General features: G+C 43.1%; 1 protein-coding gene across 3 annotated transcripts in view; it reads left to right on the top strand.

The window, feature by feature from the left end:
* The window catches only part of LIN28B (lin-28 homolog B), a 115,847-nt gene that overhangs the window by 46,758 nt on the left and 41,263 nt on the right, over nucleotides 1-27,826 (top strand). For all 3 annotated transcript variants that reach the window (XM_054024099.1, XM_054024101.1, XM_054024100.1), the window contains exon 3: nucleotides 7,294-7,478. In XM_054024099.1, coding sequence (XP_053880074.1) covers nucleotides 7,294-7,478 — 185 coding nt within the window. The remainder of the gene's footprint in view (nucleotides 1-7,293; nucleotides 7,479-27,826) is intronic.

Raw genomic sequence — 27,826 nt, 5'->3', positions numbered from 1 at the left:
AAAATACAGAAAACTATAAACTGTCTGAGCAAAATTGCCCCTCCACAGAATGGTTTTCAAAGAATTTCATGGCTGCGTCAGCAGGTGTTTAAGACCCTGACTGGAAACCCACAAAAGAAAGGAAATTCTGAATTAAGGCTCGTTATGGGGGCCTATTCTCTCCTCCATACGTACATGTTAATAGGAGTTATGCACGCATATCAAGAGGAGAATAGACCCCCATAATGAGCCTTAACTCAGAACTTCCTTCCTTTTGTGGGTTTCAGTGAGTCTTAAGCACCCACAGGCAGTGCCAGGAACGCATTCTTTTTAGGCACACTCCTACTTAGATGGTTTATGTTTGTTGTATTTTTCTTCTCCATTTTCATACTGTGAGGGACAGTTTTCATGAAAACAGGATTGTTTTTAACTCTTCCTTCTGTTTGTTACTCACTTGAACTTGTAAGCTTTTTGCAACACGCTACTGCTTGTGTTGGAGATGTGTGCGGCCTTATAGCATAGGCTGCAATACCATGGAATAATAGAGCATCCTAGAGGAACACTGTCAGGTTAAAAATCACACTGGAGTCTGAAATTGCTTTACTCACTACGGCTACAAGTAACACCCAAGGTTGTTTCTAATGGAAAGAGAGTAGAGAAAGAGTGTCTATTTTTTCATTTGTTTACTTTGTATGTAGTCAGTTTGTGTTTCCCTCTTTCTAAGGCCCGCTCCTGCAACTGGGAATACATGGGTCAGTCCTTCTTGGACCCGTGTAGAGTCTCACTGAGGTCAGTAGGGTGGTCCATATTCAGAGCACTGCCATGCATGGATGTGATTACAAGATATATATAAAGTAATGGGAGAGTGGGGGTAATTGAACTAGCAGGAAACCCCTGACATTTTTTTAAAACAAAAGTGGGAATTAAAAAAAATTACCAATATTGTTTCACATATTTCAACCAACTCTATAAAAACTGTTTAAGAGGGCAAGCATTTGATCTTTCCTATTTGTTTCTAGGCCACTTTCTTTCATTATGCTTCAAAATAATGGCGCATCCTCAAATAATCTTTTTATGGGGAGGCTGCCAGTATAATAAACATTTACACAGTAAATCAGAGGAGCGCCGTGTCCCTCTGTAACACTGTGGAGCTGCAAAGATATATTGTAGCGGGGTGCAATATGAAACCATTTGGGTTTTCTCTCCATATAATAAGCAATGCATAATGTAAAAGAAATCATACGTACTTAATAGTTGATTATCAAGGTTTGGTAGCTGTCTTTTAAATGTCTTTTCAATTGCATTTTAATGTTTTTTAAATGTCATTGGTGTCCATAGTAAATTTTGAGTGTTGTTTACAAATGAAAGCTTTGTTGTTAAAGTAGAGCAATGCAAAAACATTTTAAACCATCATTAGTGCTGTAAATAAAAGAAGATTTAAAAGTTTAACCAAAATTAGTTTAAAAAAACCCCAAAAACCTAACAAGCAAAAACAAAATAGGTAACACTTATATACCACATATCAGCTTCCAGCTGTTTGCTTTCCAAATTAAAAGATCTGGAAAAAAGGGTTTATAACCTAAACACTGGCACAGCTTTAGTTACAACAGCATAAATTTATATATATACAAACAAAAAGTAGCCCATACCATTGCTGATGTCTCTGGGATATAAAGACAAATGCACATCAGCTTGACTGGTGCCCTTTGTGAGCAGCATACTTCTCTGATCCATGTTGACTATCCCATTTGGAACACTTATCTTTATGGTTATGATAAGGACAAAATGTTGTTGTAGGACAAGAAGCTGTCTTCTAATGTTTTTTCCATGTGGCTGCTGTAGCACCAGTGAGGTACTGCTGTACCTGTGAGTGAATTCAGGGCCGGCAAAACAGGATTATGATTATTTATTATTTGTATTATCATAGCACCAAGAAACCCTAGTCATGGACCAGAACCCCAGTGTGCTAGGCAGTCCCTGCTCCAAAGAGCTTACAATCAAAGTATAAGACAAGAGACAACAGATGGATACAGACAGACAGGAGGAGCACAAGGAAACAATGTGACAATATTGGTCAGCATGATAGACAGTGGTCTCAACACACCAGCAGCCACTGTCCAGTTTTTTGTAGGCATCACAGCAAAGGAGAGTTTTAAGGAGGATGTTTACAAGGAGTTCCTCACAACTCTGAGGGACAGCATGAGAGAAAGCATAAAGGTGCTTGTTTTAAAATATAACAATAAGGACAAATGCAAAGTACTCCACTTAGGAAGGAACAATCAGTTGCACACATTCAAAATGGGGAATAACTGCCTTGGAATGAGTACTGCAGAAAGGGATCTGGGGGTCATAGTGGATCACAAGCTAAATATGAGTTAACAGCTAAGTTCCCTCTAAGCTGCGCGGCTGCCCAGCAGTCTATCAAGGGCCGCACACTTCAGGGGCCCCGTCCCCCCACCGCACTGCTTCTGCTCTCTGCCTTGGAGCCCCTGGCCAGCTGTTCTCGGGAGCCTCCTGCTTACTGTGCAGAGAGGGTGTGTGTGAGAGGGGAGCGGGGTACTGATGTCAGAGTATCCCCCTCACCCTGCCCCTGTACCCCATCTCCATGGGGGTGGGAAGACACAACAGGGCTCAGGAGTGAGGCATGGGATGGAGCTTACTGGCAGCTGCTGCCGTGTCTGAACAAGCAGGCTTCAAACTGGTGAGTGCCAATCAACTTAAAGGGGCAGCGTACTTAATGGCGAAGCGCACATCTCTCTCTCTCTCACACACACACACACCGTCTCTCTCTCTCTCTCTCACTCAGACACACACACACACACACACACACACACACACCCTGTGTGTCTCTGTCTCACACACACTCTGTCTTTCACACTCACCTCCCAACACATACTTGTATTGTTGTTGTTACTTCTTAGTACAGTACTTCCTGCAATGCTCATATATTCTCTGTAATTTTATTCTTTCAAAGTGCTGTTATTTCAATTTTTTGACTGGTCTATGCATTTCATAATTTTTATTTCTCTCTTACACTTAAATTTAATTCTTTGAGTAGTGAGTTCTAAAATGCCTAACCTGTCCTGGCTGGAATAATTATCCCTATGGTAACTTTTTAAAAATATATATTATAGCTAGGTTTTTTGTTTCTGTGGATGGTGCACATCTGCACATTACCTTGATATTGGTGCACATAACAAAATTCATTTCGCACATGGATAGAAAAAATTAGAGGGAACATTGGCATTGTAATACTGTTGCAAAGAAAGCAAACATCTTTCTGGGATGTATTAGCAGGAGTGTTGTAAGCAAGACACGAGAAGTAATTCTTCTGCTCTGCTCCTCATTGATTAGGCCTCAAGTGGAGAATTGTGTCTCGTTCTGGTCACCACATTTCAGGAATGATGTGGATAAATTGGAGAAAGTCCAGAGAAGAGCAACAAAAATTATGAAAGGTCTAGAAAACATGACCTATGAGGGAAGATTGAAAAAAAAATTGAGAAGAGAAGACTGAGAGGGGACGTAACAGTTTTCAAGTACATAAAAGGTTGTTACAAGGAAGAGGGAGAAAAATTGTTCTCCTTAACCTCTGAGGTTAGGACAAGAAGCAATGGGCTTAAATGGCAGCAAAGGCAGTTTAGGTTGGACAGTAGGAAAAACTTCCTACCTGTCAGGGTGGTTAAGCACTGGAATAAATTGCCTAGGGAAGTTGTGGAATCTCCATCATTGTAGATTTTTAAGAGCAGGTTAGACAAACACCTGTCAGGGATGGTCTAGATACTTAGTTCTGCCATGAGTGCAGGGGACTGGGGACTGGATGACCTCTCTTGGTCCCTTCCAGTCCTATGATTCTATGAAGTGGGCAGTGAAGGCCTGTATCATGGGCCAGTTGGAGGCAGGAGTCCATTTCAATCAATGGCTGAATGTGTCCTCCCCTGTTCATACTGTGAATTTATAATGGTGCCTGGAAATCACACACATGTGGCATGAGTCCCCCTAATTCTATCCCAATATTTTAAAGTAGAGTGCTTCTTCCTGGAACATTTTTGCAGATCACACAAGCTAATATAATAAATACTGCATTCCACTTTGATCACTTTGGATCATCCTTATCAGTACCTTTACCTTCATTCCCAGCAACTGCCAAAAGCATAAAGTGGGATACAGATATCTGCAAACTCCTCCCTTTCATGTCTTTTCCTTTTAAACAGTGGACACTAAGGCCATCTACACAGCAGCTGGGAGTGAGCCTCCCAGTGTGGGTTAACAGACTTGCAGGAGCTTTGCTCACGCTAGCATGCTAAAACTAGCAGACTGGCTGTTATGGCTAGCTCAGAGCCAGGGGTCAGGCGGGCTTGGACTTGAGTTGCTAGCCTAAGCTGCCACTTGTGCTACATCATCCATGCTGGTATTGTTAGCACCCTTGCTCAAGCTGAGTTACCCAGTCTACCTACCTACTCTGGGAGACTTGCTTCCAGCTGCAGTGCAGACATCCCCCCTGTGACCAGGAGAGGCCAGTGTTTGCTCCACGCATCACACTTGTTACGACATCTTGGTCCAACAACCAAGCTGCAGGAGCGGTCATGCCCAAGCACTCCTCATCCTAACCAGTGGATCCATGAATCTGCTGTGCTTGTAGCTGCTGAAAAACCTGCAATTCCTTCCCTAAAGGCAGCCAGATCCCTTTGTCAGCCTGTACTGATATTGTGACTCATAGTGCATTGGAATCCAATAATATATTTCCCGTACCACCATGAATGGCCACTGCTCAGTAGACTGTCAGGGCCCAGTAGGTAGGAGTTCTTTTATTGTGTGCATGCCTGTGTGTGTACTCACATAGTTTCTTCCAAATGAGGATTTCAAACAGGTTTACAATCATTAGTTTAATCTCACAGTATCCTGTGAGATAGGTAAGTATTTGATAGTGTCTACTTTACAGATAGGGAAACTGAGTCATGGAAAAATTAAGTGACTTCATTTGCCTGAGCCCACACAGGAAGTCTTTAGAGATAGGAACAGAAGCCAAGTCTTCCTGTCGCAGTGTGGTTTCCATGCCTTAACCACAAGACTAGCCTTCCTCCCAGTACTTCCCAATTAAGATATTACAGTGGGGACGTGTAGTGGGGTGGTCACCCGCTCCGGCTCTGAAGGGCTTGAAATCAGCCCTGGGAGAGGGCTCAGACTGTGAGAGGGCTGCTGCTAGGAAAGCAGCAAGCCTCGGCTGATGGGGGAAGCGGCTGCAGCTGGGCCACACCCCAATCAGGCCACAGCTGGCCTGTATATAAAGACTGGGAGCCAGGAGCTCAACAGTCTCCCTCTGCATTCAGAGAGAGAAGGGCCTGGCTGCAGGGAGCTTAACTAAGTGCCTAGAGTGGAGCAGTGCTGGGGAAAGGCCAAGGGAGATGGGGAGCTCTGGCCTAGGAAAGCCCCAGGCTGCAGGCCTGGTAAGGCCTATTAGGTACTGGGTTGCAGGGAGCAGCCTAGGAGTAGGCAGAGGCAGCAGGTCCAAACCCCTTTACCTGTGATGAGTGGCTTATATTGCAGTCTGCCCCAGTGAACGGGGGCTAGATGGAGACTGGGCAGTAGCCAAGACTGAGCGAAGTGGGGATAGTGAGTGGGGGTTCCCCCTGTGAGGGGGAGACCCAGAGCTGTGAGGGGTTATTGCCAGGGGGCAACACCCCAGACAACAGGGCACCGGGTCTGGGAGGGACAGGGGGACCAAGCGGTAGTGGGACACCAGCCTGCAAAGGGCGCTCCTGTGTCGATGAGCTAATTCCCAGAAGAGACCAGCAGGAGGCACCGCAGGGGTGAGTCCCGCACGCTTACAGGATGCCAGGCTCAATTGACACAAATGGAGGTCCTAGCAGGCTAGTATAGACTCACTGTTCCTCCAATTCCCTTGCGATGTTGGACTTCTTGCTGTCTATATGTGGTCAAGAGCATCCCTTGGTGTTCTCCAGCTCTACCCTATACGTGGTTGAATGGAAAAATGTTGACCATTGATGGCGTTAGTGTCCAGCTACCTTCCAGACCACTACAGCGCATCCTACCTCCACAGTTAAGATTGCTTCCCTTTGTTGACTCTATGGTTTAGCCAAGAGAGTACTGGCTGGGTAGCTTGTATGAGTCAATTCAGAGGTGTTGTCTATTCTGAAGTATTCACAAGCCAATAACAACAACAAAAAAGTGTTCCCCTTCCCTTTAGTTTTTATAACAAACATAAAAGCCCAGTTCAAGTATTGAGTATTGCCAGTGATTCTGTAATATTCACTTTATAGTCCCACTAATCTTGTCTCTGTTAAATATAACATTTGGAATAAACATTTAATAAGACCTGAGTCTTATTATTGTCTTCCTTTTTATATTCTATTCTGTTTCACTTAACTTGCTAACCATTTCATCCAAGTGTTTTATTCAGCAGATTTATCCTTGGATATAGACTTGGTATTATTTAGCATTCAGAGGATTTGAGATGAGGAGTGAAATCCTGGCCTCATTCAAGTCCATTGCAAAACTCCCATTGACTTCGTTGGTGCAGGATTTCACGCTAGAAGCATATACCAAAAGATTATCAGTGTTGCTGTTTTGTTTCTCTGACCCTGGTGATAATGATTTGCTTTTCTTGGATCAAAGAATAAATCCATACTAAGATCATACTAACAAGATAAGTTTTACTGGCAATGAATGCTAACTTAGCAGTTCACTTGGAGTAACTGAGTTACCTTTTGCAATTCATTTTGTTGGTAGCTCCTTTTTCATTCTTTTTGCTCATTATTCTTTACTTCTGCTAGTTTGAAAATTAATCTATCCTTTTCCCCCCTTTTCTTTTAAAGGTTGCATTTTGATCATCAACTAGAACTCAATATCTAGGCTCACTTAGAGAGGGAGCATTTGCTCTCTTTTCTTCCTATTTTTTTTTTAAATCTATTAGCTTTGTCTTCTCTGTTTCTATTAAAATGCCTTAAACTGCAGAAAGTTTCTACAGAGAATTGTATGAGCATACAGCACTTTTAGCATACAGCACTTTTAGATTTGTGCAGCCCAAAAGCCCATATCAATTCAGCAGAGAATAAGGAAATTAATATTTCAATTTTGTTCATATCCAAAAAGAGAATCTCATTATTTCTTAAGTTTGAAGAATGTTTTCCCCATGACCATAAGTGTAGTATCTTTAGTAGATCTTATTAAGGGAACCCAATTCAACCTGTGTCTTGTAGGATAAACATAACAGGAAAGTTAATATTGTCCTGTTATTATAACTGTCAACTTTGTTTTTAAGGCAATAGTAACCAAGAATATTTTTCCTATTTACAGAGCAAGCTTTACATGGAAGGATTTAGAAGCCTAAAGGAAGGCGAACCAGTGGAATTTACTTTTAAGAAATCTTCCAAAGGCCTTGAATCAATACGGGTAACAGGCCCTGGTGGGAGCCCCTGTTTAGGAAGTGAGAGACGACCCAAAGGGAAGACAGTACAGAAAAGAAAACCAAAGGGAGATAGGTAATTACTTTACTTTGTTACTCTCCTCCCCTCCATCCCACCTTCTTCTTTGCAAGTTTTTCTGAATGTTGTATTTTCAATACTCATTCATATGTGACAGGAAACCCTTCTGTGCAAGTTTGGTTTGTACAAGTAGCTTAGTACTTTGATTAGATATCCTGATCTGTATATGTAGAAATACATTTTGCTCACTTGATCGCTTTCATTTTTAAAATCCTAGCATACTGAGTTGGGGAGAGCTTGCAAAGGAATGTTAAAGTTATGTTGAAAATATTGTGATTAGACCAGGGGTCGGCAATGTTTGGCATGCAGCTCGCTCAGGTAAGCACCCTGGCAAGCCGGGCCAGTTTATTTACCTGCTGATGTAGCAGGTTTGGCCGATCGCGGCCCGCACTGGCCGCGGTTCGCCTTCCCGGGCCAATGGGGGGGTGGGAAGCCACGGCCAGCACATCCCTCGCCCGCGCTGCTTCCCGCCGCCCCCATTGGCCTGGGATGGTGAACCGCAGCCAGTGGGGGCCGCGATCGGCCGAACCTACAGCGTCAGCAGGTAAATAAACTGGCCCAGCCCGCCACGGTGCTTACCCGGGTGAGCTGTGTGCCAAACATTGCCGACCCGTGGATTAGACTAAAAAGAGAGGTCACACTGAAAACATGTGAAGCGATGTAATGCTCAGTAGAGATAAGAGCATGCAGAACTGATTGCTGCATGCTGATTGCTTTGTTACATGGATATCTTTAGTACTGTACATCTGAAGAAGACTTATTTTGTGCAATTTAGGTTGAAAAGCTAATGTTAACTTGGTATATAAGTTGGTTAGTTATATTTTCACTTAATGAACAAAGTTCTGGATGCTTCCAAATGCCTTAATTTATGGTGGTCTGCAGAACAGCTCATGGTTTTTTAAAGTAATTTTACAGATTATGGGCCAAATCCCAGAGCTGCACTCATTCACACCAGCTCAGGATTTGACCCTTTATTCACTCTACATCTAATGGTTTGAAGAAATTTCATGATGCTTTTGACTATGCCGCTATAAAGACATAGCTTTAGTCCAGGGGGTATTTTCCACTCAAAAGCTGCTGCATGATGTGAATTTCAATGGCACCTAAGTCTCCATACTTTCCACAGCTTTGCCCAGCATGATAGCCATGTCAGTTGGGCTCAAGAAAAGGACACCTTGTGAAGCACTGATCATGCTTAGTGCATCCCTGAATGTCCAGACTTGAGCATCCCAACAGCCAGCCTTTACCCTGAGGTATTCAAACAAGGAAGAAAACTTACAGGGATATCATGGCTCACAGATGATGTGAGTTTTGGAACAAAGTACAGTTTTGCAAGAAGAAAGGATACAAAGAGCCCCCCCAGAAGGAGGAAAGATCTCCCTTACATAACCCTCCTCTATCTCCTCAGCCTACTGTGTTAGTGTCTAGAGGCCATAATCAAGATGAGGATGCTGCTGTGCTAGGTTCTGTACATACATGTAGTGAGAGACACTCCATGTCTTAAAAGAGCTTAACATCTAAATGCACAAGATACACAAAGGCTGGGAGAAAGGAACTATTACATCCCCATTTTACAGGTCAGAAACTGAGGCAGAGATACAAAATCAATGACTTGCCCATGGTAACACAAAAAGTGTGTGGCATTGTTGGGAATTGAGCCCCAATGTCCTGAGTACCAGTGCAGCACCTTAGCCACAAGACTCCACTGCCTCTTATGTTGAGTGTCTACTTAAAGTTGATTGTTTTTGAGAAGGTTGATGACAAAACCTTTAAATTGATTGTGAATTAGGGAGGGTGAAAAAAATAAACACTTTTCTGTTTTTAGAATTCTAACCACACTAAAATGTCTAAAGTTTAAAATTTGGAAGTAGGCATCAGTAATAAGAAGGGTCTGTCAGTAATTCCAGCTCTTAGCTGTAACCAAAATTTAAAAAGAGAGCAAAATACTTAGTACACTCCTAATGAAATCCAGGAATCTCAGCGCAGACACCTCTAGGTGGGAGTAAGAGAGCACTGTCTTTATTAAACATAAAAGACTGCCCCTTAAACACTACTGCAAGTTTAATTCTTGGTGCTCTGGTTAAATAACAAAATATTAATCTGATTAACTGTCACTTGGGACTGCTTTTTATCTGAGGCCTGGTCTACACCTAAACATTAGATCGAACTAGCTACATAGCTCAGGGACGTGAAAAATTTAGCACCCTGAGCAGGTTGAATGACCCTGAGTTAGGTTCACCTAACACCCACTGGAGACACAGCTAGGTCAGCAGAAGAATTCTTCCAAACTACCACCTCTTGGAGAGATGGATTAACTACATTGTCGGAAACCCCCTTTCTGTTGATGTAGGAAGTGTCTGCATGAAAGTGCTACACCAGCACAGTTGCAGTGTTAGACATACCCTGAGTCAGAGGTCAGTTTAAAAAGTCCCCTGGAGGTTTAATATTGGAATCTGAGGAACAATCTGCAGCTGAGGATCCTACAAGTGATGGTCCCTAACAGCCCACAGTCTGGTCAGTCAGCTGAGGTAAAACCGAGGTATCTGGTGTGAGGTAAGCAGAGATGAGGGTAAAATGGTATTGCAGATGGGACTTGGATCAAACTGCTGCTTGTGCAAGGTCATATAACTAGCTGCACTGGGCAGGTAATTAAAAAAAAGTTCCATGATACAGGGGCTGGTAATTTCAAATTCCACCCCCTGAATAAATCATGCTCAAGGGGGTTAATTTAATGTTTTATTTGTTAGGAAAGCTGTCTCAAATTTAGAGGGATTTGGGGGGAATAGAGGTGGGAGTTGGAGGGTCAGAGAGAGATGAGCAAGGATAGACGTGTTGGAATGAGAACTTGAAGGGGAGGGCATGTGTTGGGGCAGGAGGAGCAGATGGAACCACATTTGGAAGGTGGATGGGTGGAAGTCTGGTAGAGAAAGGAACATAGGGTGGTCATTTGATCAGTGGAGGAAAGAACTGGGAGATAGGGCTGGCTGAGAGAACTTAAAGAAGGCACCCAGTGGTTGGGGCATGTGGGTGACATGGGAGGGAACAAACGTCGAGAAATGTCTTTGAGGAAAGGATGGGAGATCTGTATCCTTTTGTTGTGACAATGCATAGTCAACCTGTGGAACTCATTGCCTGGATGTTGTGAATGCCAAAAATATAACTGGATTCAAAAAAGAATGAGAAGCTCATGGAGGATAGCTCCATCAATAGCTATTAACTAACTTGGTCAGGGACACAACCCCATGCTCTGAATATCCCTAAGCCTCTGACTGCCAGAATCTGGGACTGGATGACAAGGGATGGATCACTCAATAATTGCCCTGTTCTGTTCCTTCCCTTTGAAGCATCTGGCATTGGCCATTGTTGGAAGACAGGATACTGGGCTAGATGGACCATTGGTCTGACCCGATATGGCCATTCTTATGTTCTTATTACATGGTATCAGTACATCACTGCCAAGAGGTTAATGTTTCCTACAGCCCTATGAGGTAGATAACATTTACAGTTCTGCCATTTTGCAGAAGGGGAAAGACATAGAAGTTTAGTAACGTAGTAATTGCAGGCTCCATGTCGTTTGCTCAATCCACGTGAACACACTGCCTCTTGAAAGAAACTCTCATAAATCTGTATCCTAAAATTAAGAAATTCGATCTTTTCTTTTCCCCTTTGCTTATAACTTTGCTACACTTTAACCATTGGAGACTAACTTTGTTTGCACTCTTCTTCGGACTCACTTTTGTATTTGATTTTATTTATTGATTTATTTATATTTTGTGGGAAAAAGTTTAGCAAAAACTCTGCGGCCATTTCCAAGAGGATCAGGAAAAAATAGAAACATTTGGAAACATTTTAAGAGCACCAGCGAGTGCATGCTTTGAAGCAGGAATTTGAAATTTGGCGTGGGGATAGCCCTGGAGTCAGAGAGATGATTTTTCTGTCCCTGTAAAAATCCAGCCAGATTTGGCTGAGTTACAAGCCTCTGAAAATTGCCATTTTCATCTACTCAGTGGATTTAGAGATGCTCTAAATTCTACCGGTTGTCTATCTGCACTAAGCATGCTGTAACCCCACAGAGTTCCTAAATGCCAACTGCATGAGTGTGCCCCCAAGTCTCCCTCTGTCCTACATAGTAGGCAAAGAGCTAGAGCTCCAGACAGGACACAGAGGCACCCTCAAGACCCTTTTGGCCTAAGGGAAAGTGGGCTGGTTGGCAGCCAAAAGATCTTCTGTTGACTGGTGTTAATAATTCTTTGTACTTCACAGCCATTGTTATGGAGCAAGATCTCACACCCCTATTTTAGGAAGCAGGCAAATACCATTTCCCTCGTTTTGCAGCTGGGGTACTTGAGAGGTTGCATAAAATCACTTCTGTCAGAGCTGGGCTCACAACCCTGTAGCTCATAGGTAGGGTGACCAGATGTTCTGATTTTATAGGGACAGTCCCGATTTTTGGGTCTTTTTCTTATATTACCCCCCACCCCCGTCCCAATTTTTCACACTTGCTGCCTCGTCATCGTACTCATAGGGAAGATTCAAATCTCATCCACTTAGCCATACTGCCTTTCAGCAACCCCCTGGGTCCAAGCTCAGATGTTTAGCCTGGATCTCTGCTTGGAGCCGCAGTGTCCACACTGCTAATTTTAGTGCGCTACCTGGAGCCGAGCTAGTGTGAGTCTGTCAGCCTGGGCTGGGAGGCATGCTCCTGGCTGCAGCATAGACATTTCCTCTGCTCCAACAGGGGGCTTTCAGCCAATGGACTTCCTGCTGAATGTTTCCACCAGTAAGGGGGTCTGGGTGCTGAAGACCCCCTGCAGAAGCAGAGGGCACAGAGAAGTTCTCAGCTCCAGCAACAGCAGCGTACGACACATTTTCCTTTCTCTTTCTCATTACTGAGGAAAAAAGTTGGCAGCCTGCCAGCAAACCAGCTGACTGTGAACATTCTAAAGAGCCATAGTCATACCACTGCCCAAGTGGTGGCAGCAGATTCTGCACTGGGAACACCTGGGAGCTGCCAGCTGTGGTAGCCGTGGGAAAGGGGAGAAGAACCAGGCTAGCCTGAGCTTCCCACATAATTCCACCAGACCCAGTAGTCTATCCCCCCTTACATGGGGCAGGGTAGGAGACTCCCACGGCCTGCGGGGAGGAAGAGAGCGAGGCCAGGCTGGGCTCCACCTCTCAACCCAGCACATGGCACCAGCAGCTCCCCTCTGGGATAACAGCCCGTCTCCTGCTGCCAGCTAATGCACGTAGCTCTATAGTTCAAATGGTAGTAGGTCTATACTACAGTGCTGAAGGTTGAATGCATAAGATGCATTGGATGAATGCATAAGAGGACAGAGTTAAGGCTGCACAGGCAACTGTAAATCTGACATTTCTAACTTTTGAGGGCTTTGCAACCTAAATAACTTGCTTTTAGTATCTTTTTTTTTAATGTAATATGTGGACACATTTTTAACTGCCAGCCCAGCAAACTCACCTGAATGATCTAAAAGTCAAGTGGGATTCTTTCTAGCTGATGTACCATCACAGTAAAAGATTCTGCCCTTTACACCTCTGCAACTACACTGTTTTCAGTATCATTGCACATATAAAGAAGAGGGCAGCACTTAGCCCTTATCCAGCAAAGCACTTAAACCATACTTAACTTCAAGCAGGTGCGCAGGCTCACTGACTTCAATGAGATGGCTCACATGCTTCAATGTAAACTTTAGTGCTTTGCTGAATCAGGACCTTAAAACTCCGTGGCAAGCCCTGAAGTTTACCTGGTTTGTTATTCAGTGCTTATCCAAAAAAATTCCTGTTGACGTCAATGAAAGATGGGATAAAGACAGAGAGGGACCTCATAGTTATCAGTTCTGTTGATGATGTATGCATAATAAGTAACAGACCTCAGATTTCTCATAGCTACATTATAATGAGCAATCCAAACTTTTCTCTAAAGTGGATACAATACCAAATACATGGAAGCAAAACATCTGTTCAGTAGGAAGGTGTCATTTTTACATAGCATCATGTAGAGTAGAAAAAATCAGAACCAGAATCTTTGTACAGCATATGTGTCTCTTAGCTACATAAGTTGTTTTCAGAATATTGCATTTGTTTTGTTTTGTTTTTTGTAATAAGTATTTTCTACTCAGTTCTTCTATGTATTCTGACTAGCTTAGGATCCTAGGTGTGATTTGCTTGAGCATCCAATGGTATTTTCAAACTGTTGTCAGATTTTTTTTATACTTTTACAATACTTCAATCATTTTATATTTTAACTTTGTATTGTCCATGTTTATGATACTCAGCACTATTTGGGTTTTCTTTTTGACTTTATATCCAGACTCATTGTTTTATTTATTTATTTTTTCACTTTCCTTTCCTTTTGTCTGTATGGAAGTCTGTTTTTGGTGTCACTTTTGTGCAGAGAAGTTGAGGCGGTTTTTTAGAAGGGCTGCTTGAAAACTCTTGAAAATGTTACTACAATTTTTTTATTATTTGTATTTCAGTAGCACCTATGGGCTCCAGTTGTGGACCAGGGCCCCATTGTGCTAGGCACTGAAGAAAATACATAACAAAAAATGGTCCTTGCGCCAAACGGCTTACCATCTAAGTATAAGAAAGAGACAGCAGATGGATACAGAGAGGGGGAGCACAAGGAAACAATGAGACAATATTGGTCTGCATGATAGTTAGGGGTCTCAGCACACCATTAGTTTCTAGTGCTCTTACAGGAAAGCCTAGGAACACTATAACTTACAAGTGATTTAAAAAGAAAAAGAGTTTTCCTGTATTTTTTAATGTATTTGATTTGTGCATTTGACAGCACTTTGCATAGTCAGCTTTGCTGTTTTGATGAATGTGCACACCCTTCCTGAGGCTCTGCAAGATGGGGATTTTACCAGGAACAGCAGCAGAACAGCTGAAACTGAGTATATAGCAGGCAGGACTTCTGCCAGAAACAGGCCAATGGGAGCTGCAGGGCGGTGCTTGTGTGTGCATGCAGTACACAGAGACCCGCTGCCCTCCTCCCTGCAAGGGAGACGCAGAAACGTGCCACAGTGCCAGTAGCCGGCCTCTTCTGGGAGCAGCATGGGGCCACAGCATGCAGGCAGCCGGCCTGAGCGCCCCGCTGCACCGCTAGCCAGGAGCCACCTATGGTAAGCGCCTTCCAGTCAGAGCCTGCACCTCCCACCCCCCTATACCCCAGCCCCCTGCTCCAGGTCAGAACCCCCTCCTGCATCCAAACTCCCTCCCAGACCCCACACCCCCTCCTGCCTCTCAATCCCCTGCCTCAGCTCGGAGCCCCCTCCTGTACCAAACTCCCTCCCAGAGCCCATATCTCTCACCCACTCCTGTACCCCAACACTGCACCAGCCCGGAGCTCCCTCTTGCACCCAAACTCCCTCCCAGACCCCGCACCCTCTCCATTAATATAGTAGAAATGTGCAGCCTGTGTCAACTTACCAAAATTCATGGAGTGGCCCCTCCGTGAAAATTATTGCCCACCTGTGCCCTAGACCAAGTGGTCGTGGTTCCAAGCCATGTCCTACTGTCACTGGACTGGTGGTGGGATCTCAAGTCAGTGCTCTGGGGAGTTCCTTTTGTGTCTCCATATCCATCACTCACCCTGGTCTCAGGCACTTCAGATCTGGGCTGGAGAGCCCACCTGGGCAATCTCAACACCCAGGGCTGTTGGCTACACCCCGATCTGGCCCTCCACATCAATGTCAGGGAGCTCAGGGCAGTTCACCTGGCCTGCCAGGCTTTCTTGCCCCACCTGAAGAGCAAGGTGATGCAGGTCCTGATGGATAATACTGCCATGGTGTATTACATCAACAGGCAAGGGGGCATCAGGTCTTCAGCCCTTTGTTGAGAAGCGCTCAGCCTCTGGGACTTTTGCGTGCGGAATGCCATTACCTGGTGGCCGCCCACCTTCCAGGGACCAAGAACATCTTGGTGGATCGCCTCAGCAGGACTTTCTTGTCTCGCCACGAATGGTCACTCCATCCAGAGGTGGTCAGCCTGATGTTCCGCAAGTGTGGGAATCCCCAGATGGACTAGTTCACGTCCAGGCAGACAGGAAGTGCCATGTGTTCTGCTCTCTGCATGGCAGGGACAAGGGCTCTCTGTCGGATGCCTTCTTGATTTCATGGTCGGGAGCGCTGATGTACGCTTTCCCGCCAGTGCCCTCGATCCACAGGGTCATCCTAAAGGTGAAGCAAGACACGGCCATGGTCATCCTTGTGGCCCCAGAGTGGCCCCATCAACATTGGTTCAGCATGCTGGGTTGAGTCTGTCGGCAGCCACCCACTGCAGCTGCCTCTTCAGCCGGATCTGCTGTCCCAGAACTCTGGCAATCTGCTGCACCAAAACCTGGTGGTGCTGCACTTGACAGCCTGGGTGCTGTGTGGCTGAGTGGAGAGGAACGACGGTGTTCCGCCAGTGTCCAGCAAGTCCTGCTGGGCAGCAGGAAGCCTTCCACCTGAGCTACCTATGTGGCGAAGTGGAAGCGATTTACGTGTTAGGCCTCAGATTGTCGCATCGGTGTGGAAGAGGCTCTGCTGCAAGCTGTCCTGGACTATTTGCTGCACCTTAAGCTCCGGGGCCTGTCGCTGTCTTCGGTCAAGGTGCACTTGGTGGCCATTTCAGCATTCCCTCTTCCATTTCAAGGCGGGTCGGTCTTTGAACACCCTATGACGGCACGCTTTCTGAAGGGCCTGGAGCACCTTTACCCGCATGTCCGGGATCTGGTACCCCCTTCGGACCTACATCTTGTGCTGTCAAGACTCATAGGTCCCTTCTTCGAGCCCCTAGCTTCCTGCTCTCTCCTGCTTCTCTCCTGGAAAGTCTCCTTCCCAGTCGCCATAACTTCAGCCCATCGGGTGTCCGAAATCAGAGCGCTAACATCTGAACCACCTTACACGGCCTTCTATAAGGACACGGTTCCACTGCGTCCGCACCCGGCCTTTCTGCCCAAGGTTGTCTCTCAGTTACATACTGTTCAAGAAATATACTTGCCAGTCCTTTGTCCTAAGCCCCACATGATGGATGAGGAATGCAGGTTGCTTACCCTGGACGTCAGACAGGCTCTGGCCTCCTACATAGAACGAAGCCGTTCTGTAAGTCGACACAGTTGTTCGTTGTGATTGCAGACAAGATGAAAAGTTACCCAGTGTCTGTCCAAAGAATATCATTGTGGATCACGGCCTGTATCCGCTACTGTTATGAGCTAGCGAAAGTGTCCCCGCCGCCGATAGCAACGGCTCATTCGACTAGGGCGCAGGCATCCTCGGCAGCCTTCCTCGCTCAGATGCCGATCCAAGAAATCTGTCAGGCCATGACCTGGTCGTCTGTCCACAAGTTCGCTGCACACTATGCGCTGACCCAGCAAGCTCTAAATGAATCTGGTTTTAGTAGAGCAGTGCTCCAATCTGCAAGTCTGTGAACTCTGAGCCCACCTCTGAGGATTTTGCTTGTGAATCACCTACAATGGAATGGACATGAGCAAGCACTCGAAGAAGAAAAAACGGTTACCTAGCTTTTGTAACTGGTGTTCTTCAAGATGTGTTGCTCATGTCCATTCCATTTCCTGCCCTCCTACCCCTCTGTCAGAGTTGTCGGTAAGAAGGATCTGAGAGGGTGTAGGACTGGCAGTGCCTGATATATCGCAGCATGAGCATGGCACTCCAGGGGGCGCCACAGCCGGCTCTATGGATACCGCTAAGGCAAAAATCTCCGACGACTGCATACATGGGTGCACACACCTACAGTGGAATGGACATGAGCAACACATCTTGAAGACGAAAGGTAGGTAACCGTTTTTGGGTTTGTTTTTTTCAAATTGGGCATAAAAATCATGGACATTTCTGATCATTTTGGCCTGAAAGTTTGTGCTTTGGTTCCCCATGTATAAAATGGGGATAATAATGCCACCTAGACTCAAAGGTGCATTGTAAAGATAAAACTAATGTTTGTAAAGCATTAGGATACCATGGCGAGAGCACCATAGAAAAAGCCCATGAGGAAATTCATAATTTTGTATTCAGTGCAGAGTTTGGATGATTTAAAATAAATAATACATGGGGCCACACACTGAATGAGGAGAAAAAGAAATATTGAATAACTGCCTATTCAGTGAGCATCATCCATCCTGAGCACTCAGCGGGGCAGAAATAACATATTGGAAGAAATAACATGTGATCATGTAATTTAAGACTATCATAATGCGTACACATAAGGGCACCAAATTAGAGTTGCACAGGCAGCCTTACTTCTGGCATATCCTAACTTGTAAGTGCTTGACTTTACAACCTTAATATTCTTTTAATATAGTTTTGTGTGTGTGATATATAGATTACTCCCTCTCTGCATAACTGTGATTAATTGTGTAATTTCTTGTAGACATCTCAGTAGAAGAAGGTCTTGAAGAGGGATGGGAGGGGATAGTTTTATGAGCTAGGCCAAGGAGGAGGTTGCATGTATATGGACAGTGTGGAAAAAAGTGCAAAGATGACTGTGATAAAAGTAGAGAAATGCAGAATTGAAGCTGGCAGTGGAGGGGGCTGGGTAAACTCAAGAGACTAGTGGATAAGTAGAAAGGCGAGAATTGTGAAGGGTCACTATGAAATATGGGAATGAACTAAATTTATTTTTCTTTGATCTCCATTATTTATAATTTTATTGGCATTGGGTCTCATGGCACTAGATCTTTTCAACTATTCAGTGAGAAAGGCGATTTTAAATTATACCATTTTTTATACCGTTTTATAGTGAATGGCTTTCCTTGGCTTAGAAGTGACTAGAACTGGTTTTAACTCTTTAGCTTTTGGACAGTTTAAATGCTGGCCATTTACTTTAGTTCAGACAGCATTGAAACAATAGCTAACCACAGACTGCTCAGATTTCATTGTTTGCAATTAATGTTGCAGCAGCCTTTGCCTCAAAGTTTAACCAGACTGCTTTGATTTCCTGTGATATATGGCTATATTTTGACGAATATATGATTGTTAAATTGTTGAATGTTTCAAGTTCAGTTACATTCAGAGTTATTGCATTAATTTAATTAATACTCTTTCTTTTTAGTTGCCTTTACTCTTAATCGTAAAAAACAAGTCTGGAGTAACGTGTGAATAGAATGGTTAGTCTCATTAAACATTGTTTAGGAATCTTTTTGTTTTCTTGCCTGTTATTTACATTGTGAGGCAGGAATTGTCCTTTTTTCTGATGATCAACTCAGAAATGCATGTAGCTGGCTAGAATGTAAAGACCTTTATAGACCTTTAAATATTTATAATTCTGTGTAAATTAACATTGCCTACTTGTGTATATTAAAACACTTCTTGGCTGTTAACCTTACTTCTCATTATTGTATGCTTATTTGACTGATACTTTCTGAGTCAGTCATATCTATTCAGTTTTTTAACTTGGGATACTTATTAGGAATAATGCTTAACTCCTTCTGTGATCTATATTAGGAAAATATACCTAATGTTTGTATTTATTCATTACTTTTAATATATTCCTCACTTTTTATATTAGAAAAACTAAAGTAATTAATATGTATATCACTTTATTTGCCTTTAGAAAGTCTAGTGAAGAATTGTGTCTTCTGACTTTTAGTGTTTGCATGTTTCTGAATCACTCAGCGTTAGAAATGATATAAATCACGAGGCTTTTCATCCCTGCATTTCTAACTCATTGGGGTTTCATGAGGTTGTCCGTTTTACTTATGGACTGTCTGCAGTATTTTGAAGAAAGAACCATTTACCCTCTGCTGAGAGAGAGAGAGTGAGTAAGTAAAACTGCTGCATAGCTAATTATGGCAAGAAAACTAAAAGAAGAGAAAACTCACGCAATGATCATTAAAATTAGTGTAAACTGGTGTATATATATTATTTCCACTATGCTTCCAGCTTTACAGGGAAACAAACCATGTTTAAGAAGTGCCTTCATAAAAAACATTAATCTACTTACTTTCTACAATATAGATTACCAGCATTTAGAAATTATTCTTTTGCATGGTTAGGTAGCTGGTTCCAAATTCTCTGCCCTAGGAGAGCAGCTTTCCACTTTTATTTTTGAAGTTTAATCATTATTTTGGGCTGACTGCACTGATTTTGTCTCTGTCCAATAGGAAAAATAAATAAATGAATTTATAGTTTTAGGTAATGTCCTCGTAAAATGCTTAATTGTAACATATCACCAAGTTTCAGTAAATACAACAGGTTTGTGCTTTATAAGACTTGTGTAGTCAGATTTTGGAATTTGCTTTTTAGTGGTTTCTTTTGTGGAAGAGAAATCTTTCAGGCATGAATTGATAGTCCAGATCTTTTGAGGTCTGTCTGTTCTAACCTATAACCTCTGTTCTTACAAGGTCAACATCTGAGGGCAGGAGATTAAGGCAGTTTAAAGACTGGAATGGGAACTGGAATGGAAAAATTAGCCAGCACATTTTGGGTGCAAAACATCAAAGTCATCAAACAATTTGCTTATTTTAAACCCTGGTTAAGGGTAACAAGCTAATTGTACTGTGCTTTTTGAAGTAAGCAATCTTCTTAGATATTACAGATTGACATGGATGAAATTTCTTACTGGTGAATAATACCATGTATATAATATAACAATTTTATATATTCAACATACTAAATACTTTGTCCAATATTTTGTAAAATAATAACTTGGGACCTGATTATACAATCATTATTTGCTCGATTATTTCCTACTCTCTTGGGAAATATTATTGGCATCAACAGGACTAATTGCATAAATAAGAAGTACTTGCCTTGAGTAAGGGTTGTAGGATCTGGCCCAATCCTGCTAGCTGCCAAGGATCCTTAACTCCCATTGACTTCACATCTTATCGTGTTGAAATTGTTGTTCTTAAGTTAGAATTTCCCAATGCTAATGATTAAACCAATATGTGAGGGTCTTTTTTTGTTACAGCTATTCAAAGTTGAACTCATTCTACACATACTTGTCATCGGGGAGTGTCCTTTCATTGATTACAAACTGGAGTATTCATTTTCATGAAAAGAGAACCATATATGTGATAGTTCGAGATCTATCACAGAATATATTTAAAGGAGAATGATGATAGATCCTCCACCCGCACAATCATTTTTAAAGTAATTATATATGTATTATTCCATTCCCAAAACCAAGCGATACAAAGGGTGAGGATTTTAACATATAAGCCATTTGTGTGTGTGTGTGTTTGTTTTTAAAAGCCCACAAATGGAAGAAAAGTGATTTCGGTATCAACACGTGAAAGATTTAGTGTCTAATGTACAGGCTCTTTTAGCAAAAACGTGCCGTGTCTCCCGCAGTTCAGAATCTGACTCACATCTTTATAGATTCCAGTACTTCTCGGGTGGCTGTGTCACATCGAATGGATTAGAGACCTGTAAATCATAGTTAGAAAATAAAGCACCAGGGCTTCCATCTGGTTGCCTGTTTGAGTGTATCTAGCACATTCTTATGTCTCTCCTGACAGTAAATGATACGCAGACACTTTTATTCTAACTCCTCTGTCAGAAGCTCAAAACCTTCCAAAATATTCTCTCCTTAGGGCTGCAACGTTTCTTTTGTAGCTTCAGCTCAAAGGTGAATTTTTGGGGAAATCCATCAGAGTGGCTTCAACCCTTCTACCCTTCCACCCCAATGGAGGGGAAAGGAGAAAATGCAGTAGGACCAGAGGCTGGACTGCCCAGGAAAGCCCCTGCCTGCCTCTTCCAGGAGCACCAGCTTCCACCCCTCCATCCCATTTGGGGGTCGATGGCAGGAGAAGCTGGCAGAGACTCAAAGGACTGGGATATCCATGCAGACTTAAGAGTCTAAATCCCATTGACAATTGATTGGATTTAGACTCAAGTGCCTAAATCCCTTTTGAGAATGAGACTAAGGGTATGTCTACACTACGAATTTAGGTCAATTTTATAGAAGTCGGTTTTTAGAAATTGATTTTATATAGTCGATAGCGTAGGTCCACACTAAGCGCATTAAGTCGGCGGAGTGCGTCCTCACTACCATGGCTAGCATCGACTTACGGAGTGGTGCACTGTGGGTAGCTATCCCACAGTTCCCACAGTCTCCGCCGCCCATTGGAATTCTGGGTTGAGCTCCAAATGCCTGATGGGGCAAAAACATTGTCACGAGTGGTTTTGGGTACATGTCGTCAGTCGCCCCTCCCTCTACAACGGCAGACAATCATTTCATGCCGGACACCAGGGCGATTAGAAGAGCACAGCAAGGTGCACTGTGCAACAGAGAGGCTTTGAAAATCAGTTTCATGACTGGCCAGGCTTCGGTGTGACAGTTGTGTGTGTTTCTCCTTGATGCAAACCTGCCCCCTTTGTTGATTTTAATTCCCAGTAAGCCAACCACCCTCCCCACTTCGAAATAAACTAACTATTGTTTTGAAACTATGCATTCTTTCTTTATTAATTAAAAAAAGATGAGATAATAGACAAGGTAGCCTGGGTTAGGTGGAGGAGGAGGGAAGGACAAGGCCACATTGCTTATTGTAGCCACACTAAAAATCAAACTGTTTGAATGACAGCATTCTGTTGCTTGGGCCATCCTCTGGAGTGGAGTGGCTGGGTGCCCGGAGCCTCCCCCCATGTTCTTGGGCATCTGGGTGAGGAGACTATGGAACATGGGGAGGAGGGTAGGCGGTTGTACAGTGGATGCAGCGGGGGTCTGTGCTCTTGTTGGCTTTCCTGCAGCTCCAACAGACGCTTCATCATTTCTGTTTGCTCCCCCATTAGCCTCAGCATCGTGTCCTGCCGCCGCTCTTTGCGCTCACTTAATTCTTTCCTGGCCTCTGCCACTGAATGCGTCCATGCATTAAGCTGTGCCTTATCAGTGTGGGAGGACTGCATGAGCTTGGAAAACATGTCATTGTAAGTGCATTTTTTTTTGCCTTCTAATCTGCGATAACCTCAGGGATAGAGATGATAGGGGGAGCGTAGAAACATTCTACATTCTACAATTCTGGGGGGACTGCATGGTCACCTGTGCTGCTGAGTTCACCACGCTGAAATGAAATTCAAAAGTTCCCGGGGCTTTTCCTGTGTACCTGGCTAGTGCATCGGAGTTCAAAGTGCTGTCCAGAGCGGTCACAATGGAGCACTCTGGGATAGCTCCCGGAGGCCAATACTGTCGATTTGTTTCTGCAATACCCCAAATTTGACCCAGGAAAGTCGATTTTAGCACTACTCCCCTCGCCGGGGAGGAATACAGAAGTCGATTTTAAGAGGCCTTTAGGTCAACGGAACGGGGTTGGTTATGTGGACTCATTCATTTTTAAATCGATCTAACTGGCTAAATTCGACCTAACCCCATAGTATAGACCGGGCCGTAGGCTCCAAAATCAGCTAGGTGTTGCAACATTGAGCAGAGGAGTCCCTAAATTCCTTCTAAAATCTGGGCCCTGGACTAGAGTGAATGTTTTCTGTGGTAGGCCGTATATGATTCTTCCTTGCTACTCTCAGTCCTGTTGCTAATGTGGGACAGGCAGGGTGGAAGGAGGGCTCACTCTATTTAATCAGGTGATCGGGGATAGCAGAGGTGTGGGAATGTGTAGTCTGGGGTGCCAGGACTCATTGAAAGAGGGAGGGGAAGAGGCAAGTGGTTTATATAAAAGAAAAATTTCATGGCACTAATGAGAGATGTGCCTAATGTCACTTTAGGTAGTTTGTCTGTGCCCTTCCCAAATCCTTTGTCTGTTTAGACTATAAGCTTTTCAGGACAGAAACTGTGCCTTCTTATATGTCTGTACAGCACTTTGCATAGTTGCAATACTATCATCTCAATTTCAATAATTAGCTTGAAGATCTTGGCCTGCTGAATTATTAAAAAATGAAATTATATTCATTTTAAGTCGTTCTTTTACTCACTGGTAATGCAAAAACTGCTGAGAAATGCCTCCAAGTTTTTTATATAATAGATTGTAGTGAGAGGCAGGTATTCTACTGAGCTTGCAGGGTTGGTCTCAAACCTGAGTCTGAGTCCAGGCGAACACTGCAGTGTAGACATACCTTAGACCTCTGACTGCAATCCCACAATACTTCTAAAATTAGTGTCCCTTGTCAGACTCTTTGATTTGCCTGTACTGCATATTTAATATTAGTAAGTTATCACAATTATATATAGCACATACTGAGTATATTTAAAATGCCCTCCTTTTTCTAAAATAAGAACTCATCAGAAAGGGTATTTGTAATAATGTAATCTAGATCAGAGGCTCTCCAACTGTGGACTATTGGTGGTCTTTGGAGAGCTGTTTGATCACATGGTTCTTGCTCTCCTCCTCTGTTTTTAGTTGTGTAATTGCATGAAAAGTTAATTACAAATACATGAGAAACTTTACTTTTCCATGTAAGCAGTTGCTGTAGGTTGCCACAACGCTATGTGATCTGGAATGGGAGGGGAAGGGGTCTATGAAGTACTCTCTGTCAAGTTGTGGTTCACATTGAAAAAGTTTGAGAATACCCTGGTCTAGATTATTATCTCATTCTTCTGAGTGACTAGCATCAGTTGTTTAGCTTATATGTAAAACATAAACCAGCAGTGCAGAGTTAGTGCGAGAAACTTGGATGCTTTTAAGACAGTAATTTCCTTATATTGACTTATATGTAATTTTAGGTAAATACCGGTTTTGATACGTTGTATAGAAGCTTGACTTTTCTGCTTGGAAACAAAATGTCAAAGCTATTGTACACAGAAGGTATCTATTAGAAGGTTGTCTCTAGACTGCATTTGGAGAAAGGGGTCAAAGGGGAGATGATTTAATCAGGGGTCAGGTTGAGCTCGTACAGGCTGGTACATTGAACCAGCGTCTCTCTGGCAACCACATCAGTTTCTGCAAAATGTAAACCTTCATTTAAAAAAAAAAAGTCTACTGCTTAGGTTTGCAAAGTAAATCGGAAATGAGCTGATTTGGTGCAGTCTTCAGAAGATTGAAAGGTAGATGTCCTGTGTTATACTGGAACTTTTAATCAAGTTTATAACCATTTGTTACAATACTTAGTTAGTAATCATGACATCTAGCATTATTTTGTGATTTCACATGGTTAGCTTCTTGGAACTGATTCTGCACCTGTTTTTTGCAGTGTATACAGGCCACCCCTCTCCCCCCAACCCATGTCTATATAACTAGTTTGGCCAGTCCTCCTCCTTCCACATTCTCTCTGTGTTAGTGCATCCCAGAGTGCATTGCCCTAGATGCTGTTTGGCTTGTCTCATTGTACATGTTTTTCTGGCACTCTGTGGCCTGCAGAGGCACTATGGGATAGTGGCCAAGATTTTCCCAGAATACATGGTTAGGCAGTGTTGATAGATGTGGACATACAAACACAGTTGATATGTGGTTGGATGGACACAATTCAGCATTTGCTGTAACCAGTTCAGCTGAGAGTGTCACAGACTTCCTACAAAAACACAGTTATACTCGGAGCACAGACAGGGTCTAAAACAATAGCTTTGAGAGGTGTAAAATGCACCTTTTCCTCTCAATGTGGGATTAATGCTGGAGCTTAAACATGGAGGCATAAGCAGTGTTAACTACACAGATCACTGTCGCAGAAACATCCAGCTGCTATGGGATTCTGGGTGGTGTTTGAGTAGACTACCTCCACATTTCCACCTCATGTTAATGGGTGGTAAATTTGCTTAATCCTGATATTCTGTTTTACTTTTACTGTAGAGGGACTGCTGTTTCTGTACGGTATATAAATCTATTTTGATTTGACTTCAAACTGTTTCCTTGAAGGGCAGATTCCCATTTATAAAAGAGAATATTCCACTGGGACTGTTCTATGTCAGTTCTCTGAGAGTGTAGATTTAAAACAAATCTGTTCCAAAAATTTCATGTTCGGTTTAATAAATACCAAGCGTAAGAGAAGGATAGTTCAAACTTGTCAGTTAAAAATCCTTCCTTCCTAAATGCATCCAGCTGTGAGCGCTAAAGTGACATTGATATATGTCAGTATTTAAAAGCTGCATGTGATAAGGGTGCATGGTGTGGGGAGCAGTTATGGGATGGTGGGAATATGTTGAGAAGTGGGGTTGTGGAGGAGACAATGGCGAAGGAGTTTCTGGGCATGGGCGGGGCTGGATGAACTAACTGGGTGCACAGAACAGTAGGGGAGCAGCAGGGGGACATTTAAGGATGGGAGGTGGGGGAGCATGTGATAATTGTGAGCGAGAAGCAGAGGCATTTCTGCTGAGCTTCTTAAGAGCTTGGTGATTTCAGTGTCCCTGAGACTCTTGTCTTTAACTCATTTCTGCTAGGAGCGTCAATGGGAGGCCATAGTACTTCCCTTTCAGTTCCTTTTTCTAGGGCTACGTCTACACTAGCACTTTTGTCGGAATAACTTATGTTGCTCAGAGGTGTGGAAAAACACACCCCTGAGTGACGTAAGTTACACCGACAGAAGCGCTGGTGTGGACAGTGCTAAGTCAGTGGAAGAGCGTCTCCCGCCGACGTAGCTACCACTGCTCATTGAGGGTGGTTTAATTATGACCAGAGTGGCTACACATGAAACCTTAGAGCAGTGCAGCTGTATCGCTACAGCTGTGCTGCTGTAAGCTCTCTAGTGTAGACATAGCCTAGTTCTTTTCTCTAGACAAGATGGTATAAAATGCTTCTTCATTTCTCACCATGGTGTGACCATCAGTTATTACCTGAATCAAGATAAAGGAGAAGGAAAGAAACCTGAAAATGCTAATGAGAAGCATCACTGATGGTATAATCTGGATGTTCAGGACTTACAATTCTACCTGTCAAGAACCAAGGATTTTCAGTCTTCCAGCCACTTATTTACCCTCTGAGAGGGGCCTAAGAAAGGTGTTGAGGCTAAGGAGGTAGATTTAGGCCACCGGTAATCTAGAGGCCTGTTTGGCAGAAGAGTGTGTTCTTAATGACAAGACCAATTCCATCCATACTGTGGCCACTACCTAAGCAGAGAGAGGGGAAACCTCAGTAGAATAAGGTTATAGGTCTGCAGTCTGGCTAGCTCAGCATTCCACACACTACTAGATTGACACGTACTCCTCAGCAGACACTGAGACCATATAGTGATTCTTCCCCCTGGCATATTCTCCCTATAAAGGGACTGCTAGGCAGATCCGAACAGATTGCTGGTTTGCAATTTACAAATTATCATTTCAGTATTTAATGCCTGGAGTATTTAAATATACAGTAATTGTATAAACTCATTTTGATTATTACTGATGTAAACTTTGATTGGCTGGAGATTTGTTGTTTCATTTTTATGTTTATGACCTAGCTATTCAGCAGAGTTGATGAATGGACTTCCAGGAGTTGGTTCTGTACTTTATCTAGTAATTGGCTTATCCAGGCCTGGGAATTTTTTCCCCCTTTGGATCATCAAATGCTTCCCACAATTATAATTTCTAGGGGGCATAGAACTAGTGTCAGACTGAAGCTCTAATTCAGGAAAGCCAAAGGTGCCCAAGACAATTATTCCAATCAAAGACTCACACGCTGTGTCTCACAAGATAATTTGTCAACCAGAGTAATAAATCTATCTGGGTTTTTTTTCCATTTGAAGGGACATGATAAAGCTGGAAATATCATTTTAAAAAAGGATATTACATTAGTTTCAGATACTAAGCATACACATTTTTGTGATTTTTATGGTCATAATTCTCCCATTTTAAAATATTTTGCTCTCCCCTGATGCTCTTTCGAAAACCCCACATAAACAAGGGAAACGGACTAAACTAATCTGAGTAGGCAGATAAAACCGTAAAACTGAGTATAAGAAAAAGGCTGTAAAATGCATAAAGTAAACAAACAATAAAGAAAGAACTATTTTTTCCAAGTTGATGGTGTCTCTTCAAAATTTATGGTATCTTTAATTCTGCAAGTTTATTCTCTCTAAATTTGATCAAAGGTGGTTTGGGAAGGGATTGTGTGTGACTGTTTGGCAAATGGTGATAAAATCACCCTCTGCGCTACACTCTGTAATAATGGCAGAGGACTTCTGAGCATAGTGTCTGTCTGGCATCTTTACTAGTAGCCAGATATCTTCTGTTGTCATTGTAGAAAGACAGATGCTAAGAACCCATGCAACATAGGGAAAAAGAGAGCAGAAAAACAGAGTCTGATAGGGAGATAATTTCCTTTTCCAAATCAAGAATAGGTCCCCCAAATAACCACAGGTGAAAGTAAACTATTTCTCAGCCTTATGAGGGGTGCATAGCTGGGCCCAAGTGAGACCTGCTCTGTTCAAGCTGTGTGCATTTTATCACCAAGCAAATCTGAAATAAATGATACATTGTGTCTGTACCCTGCAAGAAAAATTGTTCATACTTAGTATGAATAGGGCCTT

Source organism: Malaclemys terrapin, chromosome 3 (assembly GCF_027887155.1).
Source record: "Malaclemys terrapin pileata isolate rMalTer1 chromosome 3, rMalTer1.hap1, whole genome shotgun sequence".
NCBI lineage: Eukaryota > Metazoa > Chordata > Testudines > Emydidae > Malaclemys > Malaclemys terrapin.
The sequence above is the reverse complement of the archived record's forward strand: the minus strand, read 5'-3'. Positions and strand labels throughout refer to the sequence as shown.